Source organism: Periplaneta americana, chromosome 17 (genome assembly GCF_040183065.1).
Source record: "Periplaneta americana isolate PAMFEO1 chromosome 17, P.americana_PAMFEO1_priV1, whole genome shotgun sequence".
Taxonomy (NCBI): Eukaryota; Metazoa; Arthropoda; class Insecta; order Blattodea; family Blattidae; genus Periplaneta; species Periplaneta americana.
Genome location: NC_091133.1, coordinates 640,114 through 667,050, shown reverse-complemented (window position 1 = coordinate 667,050; position 26,937 = coordinate 640,114). Strand labels below are relative to the sequence as shown.

Below are 26,937 nucleotides of genomic sequence, written 5' to 3'. Positions count from 1 at the left end.
TATTTGATGGTTTTCCAATTGAGTGCGGGCTAAAGCAAGGAGATGCACTATCTCCTTTACTTTTTAACTTTGCTCTAGAATATGCCATTAGGAAAGTTCAGGTTAACAGCCAGGATTTGAAATTGGACAGTTTACACCAGCTTGTTGACTATGTGGATGACGTGAATATGCAACGAGAAAATCCACAAAAGATTAGGGAAAACAGGGAAATTTTACTTGAAGCAAGTAAAGCTCTAGGTGTGGAAGTACATCCCGAAAAGACAAAATATAGGATTATGTTTCATGGCCTGAATATTGTACCAAGTGGAAACATAAAAAATTGGAGATTTTTTCTTCCAACATCTTGGAGCACCAGTAACAGATATAAATGACACGGGAGGAAATGAAATGCAGAATAAATATGGGAAATGCCTGTTACTATTCGGGTGAGAAGCTTTTGTCATCCAGTCTGCTGTCAAAAAATCTGAAAGTTAGAATTTATAGAACAATTATATAACAGGTTGTTTCTCTATGATTGTGAAACTTGGACACTCTCTTTGAGTGAGGAGCCGATATTAAGGGTGTCTGAGAATATGATTGTTAAAAAAATATTTGGTGCTAAGAGGGATGAAATTACACGGGAATGGGGAAAGTTACACAACGCAGAACTGTAGGCATTGTATTCTTCACCTGACATAATCAGGAACATTAAATCCAGACGTTTGAGATGGGCAGGGCATGTAGCACGTATGGGCGAATTCGGAAATGCATATAGAGTGTTAGTTGGGAGACCGAAGGGAAAAAGACCTTTGGGGAGGTCGACACATAGATGGGAGGATAATATTAAAATGAATTTGAGGGATGTGGGATATGATGATAGAGAGTGGATTAATCTTGCACAGCATAGGGATCGATGGCTGGCTTATGTGAGGGGCAATGAACCTGCAGGTTCATTAAAAGCAATTTGTAAGTAAGTAATTGCATCAATATAATGGATTCCTAGTTTCCAACAGTTAACATATAAAGAATTTATATTGTTTCAAGTTGTCTTGTGAGTTTGGTAATTTTTTGTAATTCTAAGTTTCTATTGATAGGTGGAAATAATTAGTTCAATAAAATTGTCAGTAACGTTTGGGTCCCTAATTTTTACTTACGAAAGTTGGCAAGCCTACCGATAGGACAACGATACCTATACGACGTATTCTGCGATGACAGTACTTCAAAATATGCATTTAATCGGGTGCAACCGCAACTTTCCTTTGTCCCACCCTACACCATTTCTCTGCCCTTTCTGCCATACATACCTTGCTCTACTTCTCTCTTTTCAATCTACTTACTTTATTCTAAAGATTACTTTATATGAAATAGAATGTCTAAATTATCTTTAAATATGCCGGGATTCGAACCTAGAACCTTTCGTTTAATGAACCACTATCACAGCCATTATTCTACGAATTCGTTCCTGAACAAACCATTATAAGTTATGTTTACGCACAATAAAGTAACATCAAATACTTCCAAATGTATTAACAAATGACTTTATTATTGCCGGTATATAGTAGAACTGAATTCATTAGTTTGCTATTATCTTTATTACAGTTAATATGCCAAATTCTTCACTAATTAGTGTGCTTTCTAACAATTTATAATATATCTTGAGTATATATAGCTATATTGTTCTCACGTGGCAATTAACTAGGTTTCCCTGGTTGACTAGTTAATTAACACGAGAATATGTGCTACATATTCCTAATGTATAATATTACAAAATCTAAGATGAGAATTATATTTGGTTTAAGTTCATATTATTATATTTACACATGGACGAACGTTAATAAAGAAGCAATTTATAGCAGAAATGTAAGTACAGCCTAATGGTATTTTATTATAGCACACGTCAAGTAAAGAGTGAAGCCATGCTTGTAGATCGTATTGATAGAATTTCTAATCTGAAAACATCTGCACTGCAATAGCTGACACACTGAACATTGTCAAGTGTGTTCGTAAATAAAAAGGGGAATTTAGATAAATGAAAGAAGTATTGTATGTGTATAACGTGTTTATTAATTATTACAACAAATTGAAAATCATCAACTGCATTCTTTTTATCCATACGAAGTATGTAAAACAATTTATTGTAACACTAAGTAACAATTCTATGAGAAAAACAATGCAAATATAACCTAATACAAAATTTGGTAGGAACAGTGAAGATGTACTCTTAATGTTTTAATGCCTAAAATTGTATTTTACGTAAACATTTTTTCTTCCAATTGTATGGCAAGAAAAAGTGACGTAATGAACATTTCAATATATTTCAGGCAGAAGACTAAACAATATCTGAGAACAAATTGCTTAATAGACAGGTATGCACTCGACAACTAATACTATATAATATTATAAATAAAAGTACTCAATTACTCACAGCAAACATAATTCCTTTTGAGGATGTTGCTCTTCCTCAAACAGGAACAGCAATGATGCGGTACGTAGAAGAATAATCCTCATTGTATTTGTGTATTAAAACATCCAATTGTACATAAAAAATTTGCACATTATATTAAACCTGTCCACGTGTAAACAGATAGTCTTTTGAGCTTATATTTACACATGAAACAAACTGCAAAATTTTCACAACTGAAAGGCATTTACTGCCTTCCTCTTTCTCTCCACATAGATCAATATTGTTAATATAGTTTATCGTCTGATATCTTCTTTTGCCCCAACTCATCTCCGATTAACGATTCGTTCCAGTATATCATTCACTAGGCAGTTTCATCTCAGCCAGTGACCCAACCAATTCCTTTACATCTTCAATTTCAGTATCATTCATTCTTCACTCACTCTTTCCAACACAGCTTATTTCTTATTCTGTGTGTCCATTTAACACGATCCATTTTCCTCTCTACATATATTTAATGCTTGTATTCGCTTTCCTTCACTTCATAGTAATGGCCATGTTTCTGCTCCAAACAATCCCACACTCCATCCATAGCACTTCTTTACTCTCTTACTTACTTCTCTTTCCAGAAATCCACAAAAGATGCTCCTTTTTCTACTAAAAGCTTCGTTGATCATTCCTAATCTCAATTTCATTTCGTAGCAACAGCTGATGTTACTGCTTTAGTACACCCCAATTATTTGAAGGCGACCACTTGTTCTATTGCCTCATTTGGAATTCCTCTGACAATGGTTCTCGTCTTATTTGAATTTATGCTTATCCCATATTACTGTACACAACTGGCATTGAGATCCAGTAGCATATAGATTAGTATTGTCTCCTCTGCTGCTAACAACGCCATATCATCAACAAATCTGATGTACTTTACTCTTCTTCCTCCCGCAGTAAATCCTCCCATGTTCTGAAAACATTTCTTCACATGCAGGTTAACCCACTACAAAATGTAACACACAGAATGCATTAAGAATTCAATTCTGGTGGTAATCTGGTCAGACACACGCAGCATAATTCTGAAAGTGATTCCATTCAAAATGTGAGTTAGTTAGACACAATGGATGAAGAAGAAACATTCTTGCTACAAAATATACGAGAAAATAGATTTATGATGACAAGAGAGTGAAGTAACGTTCAAGTTTCCCACAAGCTTCTCGGTAATTACGATTGCTCACCTTTCATTATATTTATTTAAACCATATTTCAGTTCTCGATTTAGTTGTCGTTCCCGGTTAATTGTGAAACAAGCCCAACAGTTTAACTTACAGGACAGAGACAAACACATTCCACAAACACCGCATTACCAAGTAATTTCCTCGGTAAATTTTAAACCATACCTAAAATAGTCTTCCTAAAGAAACACGTTTCAGAGATCAGACTTCAAAGACTTCTCACGTAAAAGTGTTCATTGTTTCTTAGGCTACCTAAGCGAACAAACATTTACTACAAAAATCGTACTACAAAAGGTTATTACCAATATACTTGGGCACATGAAAACTTAAATTGCACCTACTACCAAAACACAATTGACGTCACTACAAACGAACATATAATTGAAAGGTTTCTCGCCTGAATGCTGCCGTTCATGGTTTCTGAGGATAGTCGAATCTCAAAAACCATAATCACGAATTTAATATTTGAAAGATTTCTCGCCTGTGTACCAGCGTAGATGTACCTTTATGTAACTAGACATTAAGAAACACCAAACACAAACATCGCATTTGAAAGGTTTATCGTCAGTGTGTAATCGTAACAGCACTTTCAAATGAGAGCAACGCGAGAAATACTTACCAGAAACATCGCATTTGAAACAATGCTCTCCCATGTGAAGACGTTCATGAGTTTGGAATATTCGATTGCGAAAAACACTTACCACACACATCATATGTCAAACGATTCTAGCCAGTGTGAAAAAGCTCATGCACTTTCAAGGTATCGGAGCGCGAGAAGCACTTACAACAAACATCACATATCTAAGGTTTGTCGCCTGTGTGTAGTCGTAAATGCACTTTCAACTTACCAGAGCGCAAGAAACACTTACCACAAACGTCACATTTGAAAGGTTTCTGGCCTGTGTGCCGGAAATTATGGTCTCTTAGATTAGACGAATCTGAGAAACACATACCACAAACTTGACATTTGAAAGGTTTCTCGCCTGTGTGCAGGCGTAGATGTCTCTTTAAGCTAGAAGACATCGAGAAATCTCTACCACAAACATTACATTTGAAAGGTTTCTCGCCTGTGTGCAAGCGTAGATGGCTCTTTAAGCTAGAAGACATCGAGAAATCCCTACCTCAAAAAGGACATATCAACGACTTACTGCTTGTGTGTATTCGTATATGCACTTTCAAGTAATCTGAGTGAGAGAAACACTTACCACAAACATCACATTTGAAAATCTTCTCTCCCACATGAAGACGTTCATGTGCATTTAGGGTATTCGATTTCGAAAAACACTTATCACAAACATCACATTTGAAAGGTTTCTCGCCTGTGTGCCGGCGTTCATGGTTTCTTAGTGCAGTCGAATCTGAGAAACCCTTGCCACAAACGTGACATATGAAGGTTTTCTCGCCTGTGTGTAGTCTTAAATGCCGTTTCAAGACACCGGAGAGAGAGAAGCACTTACCACAAACATCACATTTGAAAGGTTTCTCGCCTGAGTGTAGTCGTAAATGCTGTTTCAATTCACGGGAGCGACAAAAACACTTGCCACAAACATCGCATTTGAAAGGTTTCTCGCCTGTGTGTAGTGGTATATGGTGCTTCAAGGAGTCGAAGCGAAGGAAACACTTACCACAATCATCACATTTAAAAGGTTTCTCGCCTGTGTGTAATCGTGAGTGCTCTTTCAAATGACCGGAGCGAAAGAAACACTTACCACAAACATCACATTTGAAAAGTTTATCTCGCGTGTGTAGTTGTGAATGCTGTTTCAAAAGAAAAGAGCGAGAGAAACACTTAGCACAAACATCACATTTGAAAGGTTTCTCACCTGAGTGAATGCGTTTATGCATTCTTAGAATACTAGACTGCGAAAAACACTTGCCACAAACATCGCATTTGAAAGGTTTCTCGCCTGAGTGAAGGCGTTTATGGATTCTCAGATTACTAGACTGCGAAAAACACTTGCCACAAACATCGCATTTGAAAGGTTTCTCGCCTGAGTGAAGGCGTTTATGGATTCTCAGATTACTAGACTGCGAAAAACACTTGCCACAGACATCGCATTTGAAAGGTTTCTTGCCTGAGTGAAGGCGTTTATGGTTTCTCAGATTACGAGACTGCGAAAAACACATGCCACAGACATCGCATTTGAAAGGTTTCTCGCCTGAGTGAAGGCGTTTATGGATTCTCTGATTACTAGACTGCGAAAAACACTTGCCACAAACATCGCATTTGAAAGGTTTCTCGCCTGAGTGAAGGCGTTTATGGATTCTCAGATTACCAGACTGCGAAAAACACTTGCCACAGACATCGCATTTGAAAGGTTTCTTGCCTGCGTCCGTGGATAAATGGCGGTTCACTTTTTCCGCAGACGGGAAACATGTTTTAGACGATTCTAATTCCATTTGCTTCTCACTTTCACGAGTCCGCACGGGTTTTGCGGTGGAATCTGAATTCTTGGGAATCTCGCACACAGTCTCGTTCTCTTCAAGAGAAAGTGTGTCCAATTCTGATGATACAGTCCTCTCATTCGTAGCTGCAATCCTGAAGTAAATATACTATCAGTCTATGAAACAGTCCCAACAAATATACATTCAATTACTGAATATTAAAAAAAAAGCTATTTCATGACAAGGTGAATTACGATTAGAGATACAAGCTTGTAATTAATTTATGAGTAACTCAGGAAGTATCAAAATATCTCAACTATTTGGACTTCACCTGTACAATAAATTTAATAAGGATTACGCCACGTTAGTCAATTGTTGTCATTTTTTTGTTATGAACCTCTCTGTTCAAAGTCCCCTGTCTTTGAGTGGGCTAAATAATGCGATTATTTCGAATTTTGGGATTGCAAATGCCCAATAACTTTTCCTAGCACTCATTATTGTGATATACAAGGTGTTTCACAAATACGGGGCATATTTTCAGGTATTTATCTCCCACATGTAGACAATCGAAATAGTTCATTGCAAAATGTTTCCGGAAATGCTTCATTTCCGAGTTATGGCCTTGACAACATTGAAATTCACCGCAACGTTTTTCTTTCCGCAGGTCGTTGTCATTACAGAAGATGTTCAAAATGTCCACCTCCTGCTTGAATACACACCTCACATCGATGTGTCATTGACCTGCGAACACGATCCCAAACTCCAGGAGTATTGCGTATGTCCTCAGAACATGCCACAATTCGATTCCGAAGGGATTCCAAATCAGGCACAGGAGACGAATAAACCTATGATTTTATATGGCCCCACAAGTAGAAATCGAGAGGGCTCAGATCAGGTGAGCGTGAAGGCCAAGCAATTGGGCCAACTCTACCTATCCATCGATCAGGAAACCTTCGATCCAAGTACTGGCGAGCCGTACGACTGAAGTGTGCAGGAGCGCCATCATGCAAGAAGTGAATGTGTTGACGATTGATCAGTGGAGTGTCCTCTAAAACATGAGGTATGGTGTTTTCCAGGAAGTTTGTGTACGCCTGCCCCGTAAGTCACTTTACAAGTACATGGGGTCAAACTAATTGATCACCAATGATACCGGCCCACATGTTGAGGGAGAACCGCACCTGGTGATGAGATGGAACAGTTGCACGTGGGTTTTCATACGCCCATACATGCTGAATGTGGATATTTGTTATGCCATCTCGTGTGAACTGTGCTTCATCTGTAAATAATACTAAGGCAGGAAAGTTCGGATTTACACCACACTGCTGCAAGAACCACTGACAGAACCTAACTCGTGCAGGGTAATCTGCTGGTGACAGGGCCTGTACACGTTGCAAATGATAAGGATACAATATGTACCGTCTCCAGACAGTCGTATGAGGAACATTGACTTGCAACGCTACCCTTCGTGTGCTGATAGAAGGAGTCATGTTCACAGCCTCCAGAATCTCCTCCTGTACTTCTGGAGTTGTAGATCTTGGTCGTCCCCTTCCCAAACCAGGAGAGTTAAATTTTCCATACTCGCACAGACGGTAATGGAGATGTAGCCTACAAATGTCATCCGATCTGGACATTGTCACTGTGTGTACCTCTCTTGGTACAAACGACGAGCAAGCGCAGCATTGCCGTCCGCCTTACCGTACATGAAGTGCATTTCTGCCAGCTCTTGATTTGAATACATGTCGCACAGTCTAACGCCTACACAACACTGAATGTAACCGTCGCCTCGGAATGAACTGTAAGAGTGCCCTCTTAATGTCTCCTTTGACGGCAACAACCTGCGGAAAGAAAAACGTTCCGGTGAATTTCAATGTTGTAAAGGCCATAACTCGGAAATAAAGCATTTCCGGACACATGTTGTAATGAACTATTTTGATTGTCCACATGTGGGAAATACATACCTGCAATTATGCCCCCTATTTTTGAAACACTCGGTATAAAAAAAACCTTTTTAGTTTATAATTCTATGTATTTAAAATCAGGAAAATTCGCAGTCGAACATTACTGATTCCATTCCGTAGCAAGCGTCATCATGAGAAAATTGCAATTTGTTGTTTTGCGGAAGTTAAACTAGTAACAATGCTTTCAGAGCTCTGCAACAATGTAATTTACAAATGTACAAAATTATAAGCATACAAAATATTATTTTTCCGCTTAAAAGTTAAGTATACTCGTACTCAGCAATATAAAAGCATTAATTGACTCAATTCAGAGAAATATTTGAAATGTCTGTAGCAAATTTAAGACTTCAATACTCTTCTATTGACCGCATTATGTCAGACGAGTAGCTTTCACCTCTAAACGGATAATGATATTTAAAGTTATTTATCAGAAATAAAGGGTTGTGCGTCTGGCAGCGAAACAGGGAGGCCCGGGTTCGAATCCCAAATGGGGCGAGTTATCTGCTTACGTTTTTTTGCTGGAGTTCTCCTTTAACACAACATGAGAAAAACGCTGGGTAATTATGAGTCCTGGACCACGGACTGGTTTCACCAGCATTATCACCTTCATCTCAATCAGACGCTAAATAAGTGAGATGTTGATAAAGCGTCGCAAAATAATATAGTAAAAAAGGTATGAAATTCTGGACGTGAACAGATGGAAATACGTATCATACCCATGGGATGCAAGTACACACAGGAGGAGTCAGCAGAGAACAGACAAAAACCAAGGAATGAGAACTGTCCAAGATGTTATGTTGGTTCTCTACGGTACAGAGCGATAGATAACGACAGACCTCTTCATAAGCTGCAATATGACAGAGAACTCTTTAGCTCAAAACCTAGCCCTCACTGGATGGGGAAAAAAAAAAGTTGACATTCGAAGCTTTTACAACACCGAAAGCAAAAGAAGATTTTCATCTCTAACCGGGGTCATGCTGATTTCAGTGACATTCTATAATAGAAGAAAAAAAATATTTTGTGCTGCTGTCATCACCAGCAACGTGGGATGACTTGTTCAAAGGGAGACAACAATTGCAAGCCAAAGATAATACTCGACTGTAACAAAACCAAATTAGGGGTGGATACTATAGATAAGATGGTTAGAGAGTACACAACGAGTGAGGTGGTGTGTACGTCTGTTGTGATACGTAGACATCAACACACTGTAAATTCCCCAACAGAAAATGAAGCAAAACATCATAGGCGCTTATTACTGCTTCAACTAGGTGACCTGCCTGTTCGTCTCTTCATCACCTAGAGATCTACGAATGTGGTACTGAGAAAATTAGAGCGTGTTTCTAAGGAAGCACTTGGTACACACACTCCATAGAATGTAGGCTGCATTAGCCAATGTATCAGCTGGAAATGGAAGGAAAAGTGGACACTGCCACATCGCCTCAGTTTGGCAGACAGAAAACTGACCTGAAGCTTCTGATGGTATACGAGATTAAGACATATGGCTTGTATGGGGAGACTAACAGAAAGGCGGGAGTTCAAACCTTGCCGTACTCTGATATCCCTCTGCTACCTGGAACCTTGTGCTAGACGTCATAGGGAAGTAGAAATTTAATGGAGTGCATCACTCGACCTCATGCTAAAGAGTAAAGAGCATTGAAGGCTTCATCACAATATTATCAATTACTTCAATTTTTACTTTTTATTTTAAATAATAAAATAAAAAGTATTTCAGAAGCAATATCAATGTTCGGCAGTATGTATAGCTGTAACCAGTTTTTTCATCCACGAAACTTAACAAACTTCGATTCACAGACAATAATTTATTTATGTTCAGTTTTAGGGACTGCAACTGCTAACGTAATATTGCCTGATATAGAGAATGTTATATCCAAAAATAATCGTTAAATATGAAGCGTCTGCAGCAGGTCCTTCACGAGAGAAAAATGACTCTTGTGATATAAGAAAACTTGTTTCAAAATTGTGAGTACATATTGCAATTGCAAGAAACAAGCAATCTAGTAAACGCTTAGGAAGTAACTAGCTTTCCTTGTGGTTCAGTTTGTACACTGACGTTCAAAGACTTCTGACCTACGATATTATGAACACGTAACCGAATTTTTCACTCACGGGAGAAGTGAGAGCAAAGATCCGCAAAAAACAAACAAATTTTGAAACAGTATCCTGAAGTCTCAAAAGGTTTCACCATTATTGGGGCGCTTATAAAGTGTCAGGGACAATGACGTAGTTCAAGCAGAAATTATTATCATAACTGACAATATCAGCGGTTTCAGGCTAAACCTAGTGTAGTTTTGCAATCAGCAGAGTGGGATGAAGTATTGATTTCTATAATGCGGGTATTATTTGTCCAGTACGACTTACAACACCGACTTTTATCTTCACCATTTTTTCAAAGAAGTAATAACTACAGAAGCCACACTTACACTAACAAATTATAGTTCACTATAGATTAGTAGGGTCGGGTATCTATGTATTCACGTGCCAGTATATGGTTAATTGTTCCAATGTTTCGTGACACAATATAATTCAAGTACAATAAATTATATTTTTGCCTAGAAGAATATCCTATCTTATTTAACATAAGGTACTGTTACTTTGTAAACAAATAGTCATAAAATATTAAATCCATATCAGAAATATTCCAATTTTTAAGTAATGTTGATGCCTTATTTCTTTGTCTTTTGTAGAAGTTGTTATATAAATTTATTACACTTAATATACTGTTGATTATTATTGTGCATGACGTATCTCAGGCATTAATAACATAAACATCCGTGCCTGAACTTTGAGTAGTCACACAGTTATAATCAGTCTGTTACAGAGAATCACGTGGCTATCCTGTAACTTCAAAATCATAATTTCCTGTGCTGATTTCGTGACAGCACTGCTCTAAACTCACTATGTGTGAGAAATATTGGAGAACAAGAAAGTAAATGTGTTTACAGCTAAGAACTCTGCATTAGTTAATAACAACACCAACATATCTACACACTAGAAGAGGAAACTGTGGTCAAACAGAAAGAAATCATAAATTGGTGAAACAACGTTGTTCAAGTACAGTTATATGTATTAATGTAGTACGGTAGTATATCTGGTTTATGGAAGTGAAAGAATGATGACCTTAACTACAGCACAATAAATAAATAAGTAAACAAATAAATAAGTAAGTAAGTAAATAAAGCAGTAATTAACAAGTAAATAAATAAATAATTAAATAAAGACATAAATAAATAAATACATGAATTACGAAATAAGAAAATAAGTAAGTGAGTAAATAAGTAAGTAAATACATAAGTAAATAAGTTAGTAAAGAAAGAAGTAATTAATATGTGAAAATAAATAAATAATTAAATAAATAAATAGACAAATAAATAAATAAGTAAATAAGTAAATATGTAAGTCAGTAAACGAATAATAAATAAGTAAATAAATAAATAAATAAGTAAATAAATAAGTAAATAAAAAAAAATTAAATAAATAGATAAGTAAATAAAGTAGTAAATGAGTAAAGAGGTAATTAATAAGTAAATAAATAAATAGATAAATATATAAATAAAAAATTAATAAGAAAACAAGTAAATAAGTGACTAAATACGTAATTTACATAAGTAAATAAGTTAGTAAATAAGGAAGTAATTCATAAGTAACTAAATAAATAATTAAATAAATAAATGAATATATAAATAAAGAAGGAAATAAATAAATAAGTAGATACGTGAGTAAATAAGTAAATAAATAAGTAAATGAATAAATAAATAAATATAAAAATAACTCAATGAGTGAACGGATATAAAAATGAATAATTAAATAAAACAGGCAAATTAATGTTACACAGTGACTATGCAACAGGGATCAACGCTTTGCAGAAGAATACTTGGATTGGACTCAAAATAGTATCGTAGTACATAATTTTTCTAGGGAATTATAAAAATTTCAATTATAAACAAACTGTACATGTTAAGTTGGAGGGCTTCAATACCCTGGGCTGGACTATGAGTGTAAAGGTGCACGACTTGCATATCCATCTATATTACTTTCCTGAAAATCTACGCATTTTCAGTGAAGGATATTAAGACAGGTTTTAATAGTACATTATGGCAACCAGATACCAAGGGAAGTGCAGTGTGAATGAGATGACTGATTATTGCTGGACGATTCAGACAGACAGTTCCTCTGAAGCTGCTTCTAAACAGTCAAGCTAACAGACACTTCAAACACAAAGAACTCTACGTGAAGACTCGCACACCACACTCACCTTTCCGTCAAAACCTCGTTGTCCTCTGGAGCTACTTCAAAACATGGCTCCTCAGTCACTGCGTCCGAGTCAGTCTGCATTCCCTAGAAATACAGAGCAAATAAAACAAAAAGATAGCAATTTACGCTAAGAAAAGCGCATCGAATTTAGATGTCACAGAATTGCTTTTAAATTGTATTACGCCTAGCAGTATTTTAGCAAATATAGGATAATTCTTGAGGCAGATTTCTCGCGGGGCAATTCTTTTCCTTGTAGATCTGCGGTTTTGAACCTTTTTCAACATGTGGCTCAGAAAAAATGTAATTTAAAATCCTGTACCGCACTTATGTAATCTAAAGCTGATTCCCCAAGCAGGAGGGGAATTTTGACACTTTAAGAAGGGAATGAGTACCATAAAATGACAATAAATGGGATAAATATATATGCATTAATATATAAAATAAAATACCTTAAATTTTATATGACTTACGGAGAAATGACAATATTCTGAATTGTGAAAAGGCGCAAAAGATGTAGAGAACAGAAACAAAATACATTTTTATTCACAAACTGAACTAACACAGCTTTTTTATTTCTATTTTTATTATTTTTTAAGTTTATGATAGAAATGCAAAATTTAATGATAGAAAATTATTCCAAAGCAATATCAGTGTCAAACATACCGTATTATGAATGTTTTCTTAACTTCATATTTAGGAGATAGGAAAAGATACAATATTATAAGATGTTTTGATAAGATATCTAATGCAGGAAACATCACTTTTTATAAAAATTAGTGAAATACGGTAGATTTTAAGGTTGGCACTTCACTAATCTGGCTATCCTAGATGCGATTCTGTCATTTTCTTCTCTGTTGCTTGCACACCCACACTTTGTTCACTGAATGTTGACTTGTGCCATATTTGAGATTCCGTCGCACACCAATAGATCACTTGAGTATGCACAGCCACGCTGGTGGAAAATGACTGTTATAGAGTAACTACTTGAACACTTATAATAGAAGAAATTTTCTATGAACAATTATTCAATCATTTCTAGTTTAGAATTCGGTGGATTTTGTAAGTGGTTTACAACAATTTAACAACTGCAATGGTTATCCAGCGTCTCAGTGAAGTGAAGGTGATAATGCCAGCGAAATGTGTCCACGGTTAGTGCCGAGAGTTAACCAGCATTTTCTCTCAATGGGTTAAGGCATAATACCTGAAGAAACTTCAAACAGGTAACTTGTCCCAACCTGAATCTGGTCACTGATTTGTTAGTCTGAAAGTCAGACATGTTAATTGCAACTCCTCACTTTTGAACGAAATGGGTACAATCCCCATTTTTCTGACAATGTCTAATATCAAGTTATTGTATGACTTCGAATTTTTACATTACTAGGTATATAATCATTCGGTAGAGTTCGCTTTCTATATTACATCTATGCTCATTACATTTTCTTCCAGTTTTGGTCCATAATTTCTGCCAGGCAAAGTTATGTTGTATGCAAATATACTAAAGCTCCAGTACACAGAGATTCCTTTGCTACGACAATATTGATTATTATATCGTAGAGAAAAAATTGGTTAGAAAATTTGTTGAACAAATTTGTGAACTTCATAACTTTCCCGTGAATATCAACAAAGTTGTAGTCTAGTCATTAGGAGTAAAGGAAATTAAAATACAATGCATATTCCTAATAATTTTAAAATTGGCAAAATGAAGTTTCAAATTTTGTTTCTCTACCTCTACAAAAATTAAATGCAGTTCACTGACAGATTAAGAGAAAATAAAATACACAACAGTTTCATGTATGCTGTATCTGCATGTATATATGACAATATTTTGCAAAATTTAGAACCTATTCTGCAATCCACTCAAAATCAACTATATAATTTATCGTAAACTTACAAAATATCTTGTCTCTATGCGTAAGATAATATTCTACAAAAGGTACATTGCAACTACGTAAATACTTAAAAACAAAAGATGGAAAAATGAAATCACGAGATAATGTATTTACATACATCTAAAACAAAAATCTTTTACTTGGATACGGTAAAATGTATTAAGAATTTTAGACAACGACACAGAGTTCACAAAAAGAAGCAGTATCCTCAAACACCATAGATTATGCAACAAGCAATTACGTTTTCATATCTAAAACAAACCGAGATACCACTCCAGAATTAGTTCCCTGCAATATGACATATCTCGTAACACTAAATAGTGATAAGTGTTTTTCAGTCTCTATCATAAAGTAAAAGGCACTGCAAACACAGTTGTAAAGAGGTAGCGGATCTGACAATAAAAACACAAGAAAAACACAGTTCATTCCTTGTGCTGCACTCACCTGAGGTTCACGTTTCACAGCAGGGAACGAAAATGCCACTGGTTCTTTCTTACATTTTACCTCTGATACGAGATCATGGGTCTGATTAACATATTCCTCCTTTATACCAGTCACATGATGATCCAAGAAATTCTGTTCCTGCAGTACAAAGAGTTATATTAAATGAGCAATTTATTACAGGATATTAGAAGACGACTTCTAACGTTACAAGCTGCTGTCTATATATCTGCATGCAACAGCTCGACATTATGAGGAATAGGGTCAGAATTCATGAGCGAATGCAAATTTTTCATGCAGAAACATTATTTACACATGTTATGAAGGTCTGTAATAATACGGAAAGCAAATCGTGCATATTACGGCCATTCCTACGTATAATAAACTATTGTGCATATAATGTAGGATATTTTCAACACTGATTTGTGTTAAACCCGTGAGTAGAGTTGTTTTGAAAAAAAATATACAAATAAATAAGATAAAATAAGAATAATAAGAAACGATATAAGAGACAGATTAATACATAATTTTAATGATGTTTATTATGGAAAAAATATCTGAAGGAAAAATACATTGATACTTTTTTTCACTCTGTGGGAGAATTTCGAAATATTTCTGATCCATTGATACTTACTGACGAGGAGAAGAAAAAAGCATTCCCCTGAATTTCAAAGCTACTATCAGTATAATTTCATCATTTTTCATGTACGCATTCAGTACTCGGGTTTTCCTTTCCTATGCAATTAATGCTTATATCTTAGACAACAAAGATGCTTAGATAATTCGTCGCCTTTCCCGAGTTTTGTATCTACTTGGAATCCACCCACAATCAGTTCAAGTAAATTCAAAACCCCTATTTCTATTTCTAATAATTTCAAGATTTGTCAACTGGAATTTTTAACTTTTCCTTTCTATACCTATATGTAAGTTGAACGCACTTCATTGACAGAACAAATATAAGTAAAATATAATACTTTGATGTATGCTGTACCTATGCCTACGTATCAGATCAATTTGCAAAATTTAGAGCACCTTCTGGAATTCACCCAAATAAGCCCTGCAATGTACTGTAAGCTTACAAAATATGTTTCCCATACTGGCAGCATAATTTTTTTCGAAAGAAATATCCGAGAGACGTAAATACATAAAAGAAAAATGAAGACAAGTGATAATATTTCTGCTTACATCTACAGTAAAATCAATCATTATTTTAAAACGGCAAAACGTATCGAGAATTTTAGACAAAGACATAGAGAAAACAAAAGCAAATCATGTCAAGTACAACACAGTATCAAGGTAATAAACTGTGGGAATTTGTAGCTATGGCAACCATTACGATTGAGTGTAATGAGCAATTTCGTTTTCAAACTTAAAACAGAAGCGAGATAACAATGCAACAAGGCATAAATAATAATAAATAGAGATGAGATTGTTCTTCCCCTCTCTCAGACTATAATGCGCTACAAGTACTGCTGTAAGGAGGCAGTGTCCATTACAAACAAAACACAAGAAAAACACTGGAAGAAGAATACAGCGTGCATTCTTTGTGCTGCACTCACCTCAGTTTCACATTTGACCACAGGGAAAGAAATTGGCTCTTGATCTTCAACTTTTATCTCAGAAGTGAGATCATGGCTCTGGTCCTCATATTCCTCCTTTAAACCAGTCACATGCTGATCCAAAAAATTCCGTTCCTGCAGTACCAAAATACATCTTGAGCAATTTATTAAATGGTTTAGAAAAGTTTAGTATATACAGTTGCGAAGCTCAATACTTGATAAATATGCATACATAGATAGCTGCTGACCACCAGGAGCGCTACTATTGCCTCAGTACATATTCTTTCCCGACCAGACAATAATGTATGATCGGAACTTCTATTAGAGTGTATGGAGCTCAGTACAATATAATACAACTTTATTGCGTATCATTGCAAAGTTGTATTTAGTGTAATGTGTCCATAAGTTCCGTTTACTTCTTGTTGCATATTTCGATGCACAAATAATTACAAAACTGTGTTATTTTAATGTGAACACAATTTTACATGTTAACATAATATATTCACCTCAACGTTTCAATTTTAGAATGGAAGCTATTTTGAGTTTTAATAATTGTGATTTTAATTTGGCACATCTACCTTAATTAATCGTAGGCAGAAAATATATCATACTACACCTATGAAATTAATGTAGGTACGATCGTGTTACTTCGTCTCTTAGGAAGTAGATAAATACAATAATTCAGTAGGTACTCGATTGTAGTATTAAAATACAGACAAATTGAATGTGCGGCGTATCATACATGAAATTATGCTTAATTATAATGTATAATTGCGAATATAGGAATACAGTATAAATAACAACCAACAATTTCCATATGACATAACATAGGCTTAATATGTAATGGCAGGGCATTGGAGACTTTGTAAATCTAGTTGCTCTAGGAATAGCGCTGTCAGGTTACCGTATTTCAATATAGTCAAGTGTCCGAAGGCGAATAAGGCACCACTCATAAAGCGGTGGAACTAGTGCTCAGGTAGTTCCTGCGATTTCGGAAGTGAAAAACGTTGAATTTATCAGAGAATTTTTGTGTAGGTCCAGGTGATGGTATAAGCAAGGCATAATAAAAGCCAAAAGTAACCAAACCTAACCTGTCACAGATCCGTATATGCAAGGAATATGAGTACAAACGAACTACGTCTGCTCTAGTTGAGGCTACTAACACAGTATATTAACCTGACTTCAGATTGGAGTACCGTAAGAAACGAATAAATAGAACTGAAATAGAGACAAATTGCATTTACAAGTATTCACACGTAACTTTATGCTTAATTATAATGTATAAATGCGAATAGTGGAATATTGGTACAGTAAACATAACGTACAATGGCAACATATAAAAATCTCCGTGTGGTGGAACTCAAAATTATTGAATCGAGAATAAGTGACTGTACAAGAATTTTGCAATATTTAATCCAAATAAATTCAGGTATTACACATACGAAGAACGCAATTTTCACACCAAAAATAATATTACACCTTAACTCACAAGTGAAATATGTCTGAAGTGTCTCCTAATGATTGTTTTAAATTTACCTGTATTCATGCAATTACACTACATTTTAGAGAAATGTATGTTGCTCTTTATGCATTGCAACTAATTTATATGGTTGAAAGAAAGAACATATTCTCAAACACCCCTACCCTCCTTTTCCATATTTGACTTATCAATAATTGAAAGCCAAAAATTATTTATAGTCTTATATAAAAAGAATAAAATGAAAATGAATTCGTGACCTTAAGCATAATATCAAGTACTTACATTGGGGGAATGTGTAGCTTGGCAACCATTAAGAATAAGGTGTACACTGTAACTTCGTTTTTAAATTTGAAATATAAAACCAGTTAACAGTTCAACATTACACTTCGCTACAACATAACAAATAAAAAATATATTATCATCAGATTCCTTCTATCCCTATCACACACTGAAAAGCACTCCAAGTAATGTTATAAAGAGATAGTGTCTGTGAAAATCAAAATACAAAATAAGCACTAGAAAAATACATTGCATTCATTGCGCTCCACTCACCTCTGGTTCATATTTCAACATTGGGAATGAAATTGGCATCGGATCTTTATCAACTTTCACCTCATGTGTGAGAGCAAGACCCTGGTCCAAATATTCTTCGGAGTAATAAGACATCTTGCGTAAGCTTATGTATAACAATCTTTTAACTCTCGCATGTTTCCAATTATCGTTATGATTTAAGAAAGTAAGGGGCAGCGTTGCGAACACCAGTTTGCAGAAGTACACTAAAAGCATGAAAAATAACAATAAATATAGCATTAAAGCCACTGGATTTTTAGATGCATATTACATATTTAAAATTGTGCGAATTCGGCTATTTCTTTGAAAGGGTTCATATCTGATCCATCTTTATAGAAGACAGAAAAACTTCACATCAATATCCTTTAGATTTCGCACTGCCAAAACCAACACGTTGGCGACGCTGGTCACGGCTGACAAAAGCCTTAATAAGGTATTTTCAAGGCGGCCGTGTTCAGACAGATGATCGAGGTTCAGAATGACTGTAATTTCATGCTTTACTTCTCTTCGCAATTACTATTTTTATTTGGATGATTATTTTTCTTCTAATATTGCTTTTTAATACTAATTAATAGTAAGAGCTGATAATAGCTTATCGGTAAAATCCAAGAATCAGTGACTGTTTTTTCACACGTAGGGATAGTAGGCTTGCAAACTGTCCCGTATTTTCCAGGACAGTCCAGGATTTTGTCCATTGCGTCCAACGTCCCGACATAATTTGCACATGCATCAAAAGTCCTGATTTCAGAGCATATTAGACGTGACAGCTGATTTTCGTTCCTATCATATTGTTGGTTTTAGTCTGGATTGGAAGATTTTTCCTTACAGTCTCATACAGACATGCTTGCAAAATGTGACGAAATGGAGAAACGACTCTGGTTCTACTACGCATGTATTTCTAGTTGATGTGTCAATGCAATGATCATTCCAAGATCATATCAAAGTTAAGGCGGGTTTTATCACAGTCTACAGAATACTTTATGAGCCAAACATGCTTTGTGCTCATCTTATGCACTTTTACTTGAGTTTGGCGCCATTCAGTATTATGTCCACTTCGTTGACATTGGATTGGGAGAGAACCGTTTCCTTGGGCGGGGAGGGGGCAAAGCAAAATCAATGAAATCCCATAAAACGGGGTTTTGGAGGACATCGTTTACTTCCCTACCCCCTTATTTATTTATTTATTTATTTAATAATAACGTATACATAAAAACGTTTCATTAAAATACCCCGAAAGAGCAAAGCTCGTGTTCGGGGACAGTTCCGTTACATAGATACACATACTTTGTAGACAAAATACTTAAGAATAAAGCTCACATAAAGATTGTAATAAAATTAGTAAATAATAATACTAATAATAACAGAGTGAAAAAAGAGACGATGTTTAGATTGATGGATTAATATTAAATTATTATTAGTAGTATAATTAGTGCAGGTCATGTTGATATAGTAACCAAGATAAAATAGAAATAGAAAAATACACAGTACAGCTTCATCGTTTTGCTCTATATCGGAATATGATCAATAAATATAAGTATTTTCGGGGAGGGGTGTATTTCTCACAATGTTACATCCATATCCGCAATTTTTATGACCGAGTTCAATAGGGTTTGAACTGTAGGTCTACTACTAATTATAATAGGGCATAACTTATAAGAATCTCTCTGTTTTTTTTCCCTCATACAGAAATATATGCCTACATCAATAACAATTTTGTAACTATGCTAACAGAAACTCTTTTATATAGATCTTACCTTCCTGAAGATATCATATGAAATATTCTATTTAATCTCGTCTATAAGCTTACACATTATACCGGGATTGTTTCTGCATTGTTGTGCAGTATGTTATTCATACATCTCCAAGTGGAGGCCAGAACACCTGCAGACTTCTAACACAGGAGTACAAGCAGTTACAAAAGAAATATTACACCGCTTCCATTCCTCAAATGAGGTATAGAAGTTCTCATACATTCAGAAATTTAAAATGAATATTATAGAGCAGAGACATTATCTGAAGGATTTAATCGTCAATTTAAGCACAGGACCGTAATCATAATAAAAGCAAAAAGGTTTTTTCAATACTTTCTAACATTAATGAAAAAAAAAAAAAAAAAGAGTTGTGACAAGTTTGAGGGGTAGTACCCACATAGCCCAACATAACTCCGGCTATGTTTGTTCCACTAGATGGGACATTCATTATTTCCGGCAGAAAAGTGAAAAAAAAAAAAAATAAATAAATATATACATCTTCATTACACAACTTTTAACACTGTATCACTTCGGTATTTGCATTATAATATCTTTCTTGTGTTAAATTTTATTAACGTACCTTGTTAACATGTTTCGATCTATTTTTCGGTCATCTTCCGAACTAGTCGTTGTTGGTCTTGGCGCCTCCTGTTTCCTGTGTGGGTGCGTGTTGTAGTGTAGAGTCAAAGAGTGAATGTGTTTTCAAACTGAGTTGTGTGTTGAGAATATCGTTGGGTTGTGTTTTTGTGTGTCTGTATATTTCGTATTGTTCTAGTGTGTTGAGTTTCTGGCTTTTTGGTTGGATGTGCAGTATTTCCATGTCAGTGTTGATGTCTCTGTAGGTGTGGTTTGCATTTGTGATGTGTTCTGCATATGTGGAGGTGTTTTGCAGTTTTGTTATGGCTGTGATGTGTTCTTTGTAACGTGTTTGAAATGATCTGCCTGTCTGTACCATGTAGAAGTTGTTACAGGTGTTGCATTTGAGTTTGTATACGCCTCTGTGGATGTATTTGTTTGTTTGTGTGTTGAGATGTTTTTGTAGAGTGTTATTTGTTCTGTATCCGATGTTGTAGTTTAATTTCTTGAATGAGGTTACAATTTTATGTGAGTTTTTGTTTTCTTATGTTACTGTGATGTATTTTTGGCGTTGTGTTCTACTGTTTTTTTTGTGGTGTTCTTTTGTCTTACGTATTATGTTGTCTATTATGTTGGGGTTGTATCGGTTTTCTTGTGCTATGTATTTGATTGTATTTAGTTCTTCGTTGTAATCCTGTTGGTTCATTGGTATGTTGAGTAGTCTGTGTACCATTGTTCGGAATGCAGCTTGTTTGTTTTGTGTGGGGTGGTTGGATGTGTTGTGTATGTGTGTTGTTGTTGTTGTGGGATTTCTGTATACTTTGAATTGTGTTTGTTGTCTACTGTTGTTATTGTGATGTCTAGAAAATTTATGCATTTGTTGTTTTCAATTTCTAATGCGTAGTGTAGCTTTGGGTGTATTTTGTTTATGTGTTGATGTAGGTTTTGGATTTGTCTTTTGTTTCCTTTGCATATTATTAGTATGTCATCTGCGTATCTGTGCCAATATATGATATGGGTATATTTGTGCATAGGTTAGTTATGTCGAAAATTGCTAATGTTGTATTGCGTGGGATATGTTTGTCTTTTATTTTATTTACTAGGTCTATGTTGTTTTTTATTGTTTTCTTTTCCGAATTTTATGTTGTTTCTTTTGGTTTTGCTGATACACAACACATCAAACCACCCAGAAATGAAATCAGACGAAATTCAAATACAAACTGCTGAGCCATTTATACCCGAACTCACAGTTTCAGAATTCGAAATTGCGGTAGAAAATCTGAAGAAGTACAAGTCTCCAGGTGTCGATCACATTCCAGGAGAACTAATACAAGAGGGTAAAAGCGCATTAATTAGCGAAATTTATAAACTTCCACTTGCTATTTGGGAAAGGAAATTGTACAAGAACAATGGAAAGAGTCCTTTATTGTACTTATTTTTAAGAAGGAGAACAAGACTGGTAACTTTCGAGGAATATCATTTGTGATGACGTCGTACAAAATTTTATCCAATATTCTTTTGAGAACATTAACTCCGTATGTAGATGAAATTATTGGGGATCATCAGTGCGGTTGTAGGTGGAATAGATCGACTATTTATCAGATTTTTTGTATTCCACATATATTGCAGAAATGTGGGAGTATAAGTGTATAGTACTAGAGTTATTCATAGATTTGAAAAAGGCATATGACTCGGTTAAGAGAGAAGATTTATAGAATATTCTTATTGAATTTGATATTCCCAAGAAACTAATTTAATTAAAGAGTGTCTCAGAGAAAATTACAGCAGAATTCGTATAGGCCAGTTTGTATTTGATGGTATTCCAATTGAGTGCGGGCTAAAGCAAGGAGATGCACTATTTCCTTTACTTTTTAACTTTGCTGTAGAATATGCCATTAGGAAAGTTCAGGTTAACAGCCAGGATTTGAAATTGGACAGTTTACACCAGCTTGTTGACTATGTGGATGACGTGAATATGCAACGAGAAAATCCACAAAAGATTAGGGAAAACAGGGAAATTTTACTTGTAGCAAGTAAAGCTCTAGGTGTGGAAGTACATCCCGAAAAGACAAAATATAGGATTATGTTTCATGGCCTGAATATTGTACCAAGTGGAAACAAAAAATTGGAGATTTTTTCTTCCAACATCTTGGAGCACTAGTAACAGATATAAATGACACGGGAGGAAATGAAACGCAGAATAAATATGGGAAATGCCTGTTACTATTCGGGTGAGAAGCTTTTGTCATCCAGTCTGCTGTCAAAAAATCTGAAAGTTAGAATTTATAGAACAACTATATTACAGGTTGTTTCTCTATGATTATGAAACTTGGACACTCTCTTTGAGTGAGGAACCGATATTATGGGTGTCTGAGAATATGATTGTTAAAAAAATATTTGGTGCTAAGAGGGATGAAATTACACGGGAATGGGGAAAGTTACACAACGCAGAACTGCAGGCATTGTATTCTTCACCTGACATAATCAGGAACATTAAATCCAGACGTTTGAGATGGGCAGGGCATGTAGCACGTATGGGCGAATTCGGAAATGCATATAGAGTGTTAGTTGGGAGACCGAAGGGAAAAAGACCTTTGGGGAGGTCGACACATAGATGGGAGGATAATATTAAAATGAATTTGAGGGATGTGGGATATGATGATAGAGAGTGGATTAATCTTGCACAGCATAGGGATCGATGGCTGGCTTATGTGAGGGGCAATGAACCTGCAGGTTCATTAAAAGCAATTTGTAAGTAAGTAATTGCATCAATATAATGGATTCCTAGTTTCCAACAGTTAACATATAAAGCATTTATATTGTTTCAAGTTGTCTTGTGAGTTTGGTAATTTTTTGTAATTCTAAGTTTCTATTGATAGGTGGAAATAATTAGTTCAATAAAATTGTCAGTAACGTTTGGGTCCCTAATTTTTACTTACGAAAGTTGGCAAGCCTACCGATAGGACAACGATACCTACACGACGTATTCTGCGAAGACAGTACTTCAAAATATGCATTTAATCGGGTGCAATCGCAACTTTCCTTTGTCCCACCCTACACCATTTCTCTGCCCTTTCTTCCATACATACCTTGCTCTACTTCTCTCTTTTTAATCAACTTACTTTATTCTAAAGATTACTTTATATTAAATACAATGTCTAAATTATCTTTATATATGCCGGGATTCGAACCTAGAACCTTTCGTCTAATGAACCATTATCACAGCCATTATTCTATGAATTCGTTCCTGAACAAACCATTATAAGTTATGTTTACGCACAATAAATTAACATCAAATACTTCCAAATGTATTAACAAATGACTTTATTATTACCGGTATATAGTAGAACTGAATTGATTAGTTTGCTATAATCTTTATTATAGTTAATATGCCAAATAGTTCACTAATTAGTGTGCTTATATACAATTTATAATATATCTTGAGTATATATAGCCATATTGTTCTCACGTGGTAATTAACTAGGTTTCCCTTGTTGACTAGTTAATTAAGGGCACTGGGTAGTGATTTGTGATGAAAAATTCGATTTTTTGTTTTGTGTTTCAAAAAAAAGTACAAAACTTTCCCTTTCAAACGATATATATATTGTGGGGGTATCTCTGCAGATAAGCCCTTTAAATGGTCTCTTTAAATATGGCTGCGCGCTGGTAACGCCCCCTCAGCTCATGAAGCGAACGCGAGAGTTACACAATATTTGATGTTGTATATTTCTGAACGGGGTCCAATTAGAACCATAAGGTAAATTTATTTTTGTGCAGAGTACACCCTGCTTCAGCTGGTAGTCTTCCTGAGTTGTTTGGAAGCCTGCCAATAGCTTGTTTATGTTGTGAAAGGCACGTGGTTATAATTGTATAGTTTCGTGATTGTAGGTCCGTTTTGTATGTTTGCAAATCGTTCACAGTCATCATGGGAAGGTATAAGAAATTCGGAAAACGTAAATTTTATGGAAATCAATTCAAATCAGTTGAAAATTGTTCAAATCGTTCAGATAATGGTGGTAGCCCTAACCTAACTAGGCCTAATTCTGCTTCTGAGAGTTCGTCTGCCAAGAAACTGAAGCATATTTTTACAGATTGTAATGACAAAAACAGTGTTAGTGATAATGTTAGTGATAATGGGTATGTAATTGTTCATTTGAGTGTGTTAAAAGAACTTTTCAACAGTTATAGCAAGTGTAAACAATGTGACTCACAAGACAGTGCAAGTGTATGTGAAGACAAAAGTTCTAGAAGAGGATTATCCTGTAAATTAAGTATATGTTGTAGTAATTGTAATTATAGTGTTTCTTCCATGTCATCTAAGTTTTTAGGGTCATGTTACGATATTAATGCTAGATTAGTTTATGGTATGAGATGCATTGGTAAAGGAGTGAGTGCAGCTAATACATTTTGTGCTATTATGGATTTACCACCACCACCAACAAAGTTTAGTAAGTGCATGGATCTAATTTATAAGGCAGTAAGTGAAGTAGCTTTAGAATCTATGAGCAATGCAGTTAGGGAAGCAGTGTCTGAGAGTAATAATACACATCTGACCGTTGCATGTGATGGCACTTGGCAGAAGAGAGGTCATACCTCTCTAAATGGTGTCGTTACTACTACCAGTGTCAATACAGGCAAGGTTCTGGATGTGCACACCCTCTCAAAAAGCTGTAATATATGCCATGGGGCAAAGAATTTCGAGCTGCATGATTGCAGTATCAATTATGAGGGATATAGTGGAGGCATGGAAGCTGCTGGAGTAGTAGAAATCTTCAGTCGTTCTGTTGATAGGTACGGTGTAAAGTACACTAACTATCTTGGTGATGGAGATTCTAAAGGCTTTCAAAAAGTAAAAGAATCAAATGTGTATGGTAAGGACATTGAGATAACTAAATTAGAGTGTGTGGGTCATGTCCAGAAAAGAATGGGGGCTAGGCTCAGAAAATTGAAGAAGGACATGAAAGGGAAAACTCTTTCTGATGGTAAGTCGCTTACGGGGCGGGGTAGACTGACAGACACTGAGATCGATCTGCTCCAGCAGTACTATGGGCTTGCTATTAGAAGAAATGCAGGTAAGACAATTAAAGACATGCAGCAGGCCATCTGGGCAATTTATTTTCATAAATTGTCCAATGATGATGCTCCACAGCATGGACTTTGTCCTCCGGGTGAAGATTCATGGTGTGGATATCATAAAGCCCAACTTAAAGGTGATACATATAAACATGAACATTCACTACCAGAGGCAGTTCTACTTGCAATTAAGCCTATTTTTAGGGATCTGGCCCGAGATGACCTGCTAAGTAAATGTTTACATGGGAAAACTCAGAACCCAAATGAAAGTTTTCACCATGTCATTTGGGAACGAGTGCCTAAAACTGTATTTGTACAAGTAAGAACTCTAAATATAGGTCTGTATGATGCAGTTATTTGTTATAATGATGGATGTTACAGTAGAATTAAGGTTCTTGAAAAAATGGGCTTGACAATAAGTGGAAATGTTAAATGTGCACTAATGAATATTGATAAGCGGCGACTCTCAGAAGCCAACAAGAGGGCAGAAAATATGGAAAAAGAGGCCAGAGTCAGAAATAGGATTGAGAAGAGGAAAAGAGAGTCCCAGGAGGAGCAAAATCAACAGGAATATGCAGCTGGAATGTTCTAAAGGTACTGGGAGCTTCTAAATTACATACTTTATTTTAAATGCAGTTTTCCGTAAGTTGAGATTTTTCAAACTAAAGTGCACTTTTCTCAGAAACTACTCTATCTATCTGCATGAAATTTTTACAGATTCTTCTGAGCACTGTATTCTACAAATTAGACCCACAGATTATTGAATATGACACACATAACAAAAGACAAAAATATATATGCATTGAAAAAAAATGGCAAAAATTGTTAATAAAAGTGTAGATTTTTTTTTGTTTGACTAAGGATGAAATATTTAACTAAATATAGGTTTAGAATTTACAATGGGCATTACTTGAGAACCTAGAAACAATTAATGGAATATGAATGTAGATTATAGGGAGTAATGTGCACTTAAATTTTGAGGTACAGTTAGAAAAGTGGGTAAACAGGTTATCAGTTATGACCTTTTTGTGCACTTGCATAAGAAACTAATTAATTGTCTTTTATACCACTGCATTCAGAATGAATTATTCTATAACCATGGCAATTTTTATTCCAGTCTGACTACTAGAAGCTTAGAAATATTAAACTAAACTTTTGTATTGAAATGCTTTAAATTGTATAGTCATCACTACCCAGTGCCCTTAACACAACAATATGTGCTACATATTCCTAATGTATAATATTACAAAATCTAAGATGAGAATTATATTTGGTTTAAGTTCATTTAATTATATTTACACATGGACGAACTTTAATAAAGAGGCAATTTATAGCAGAAATGTAAGTAGAGCCTAATGATATTTTATTATAGCACAC

The 26,937-nt window shown here is 35.3% G+C and overlaps 1 protein-coding gene across 1 annotated transcript; it reads right to left on the bottom strand.

Moving 5' to 3' along the window:
- Positions 1–2,031: 2,031 nt before the first annotated feature.
- Positions 2,032–18,559, bottom strand: LOC138693367 (zinc finger protein 83-like). Its single transcript, XM_069817286.1, has 5 exons — positions 18,143–18,559; positions 16,111–16,245; positions 14,555–14,692; positions 12,223–12,305; positions 2,032–6,145 (listed from the first exon to the last, which is right to left on the bottom strand). Exons 1-5 carry the CDS (start codon positions 18,398–18,400, stop codon positions 4,729–4,731), a joined length of 2,031 nt encoding a protein of 676 aa, XP_069673387.1. The 5' UTR covers positions 18,401–18,559; the 3' UTR covers positions 2,032–4,728.
- Between the last annotated feature and the right edge of the window lie 8,378 nt (positions 18,560–26,937).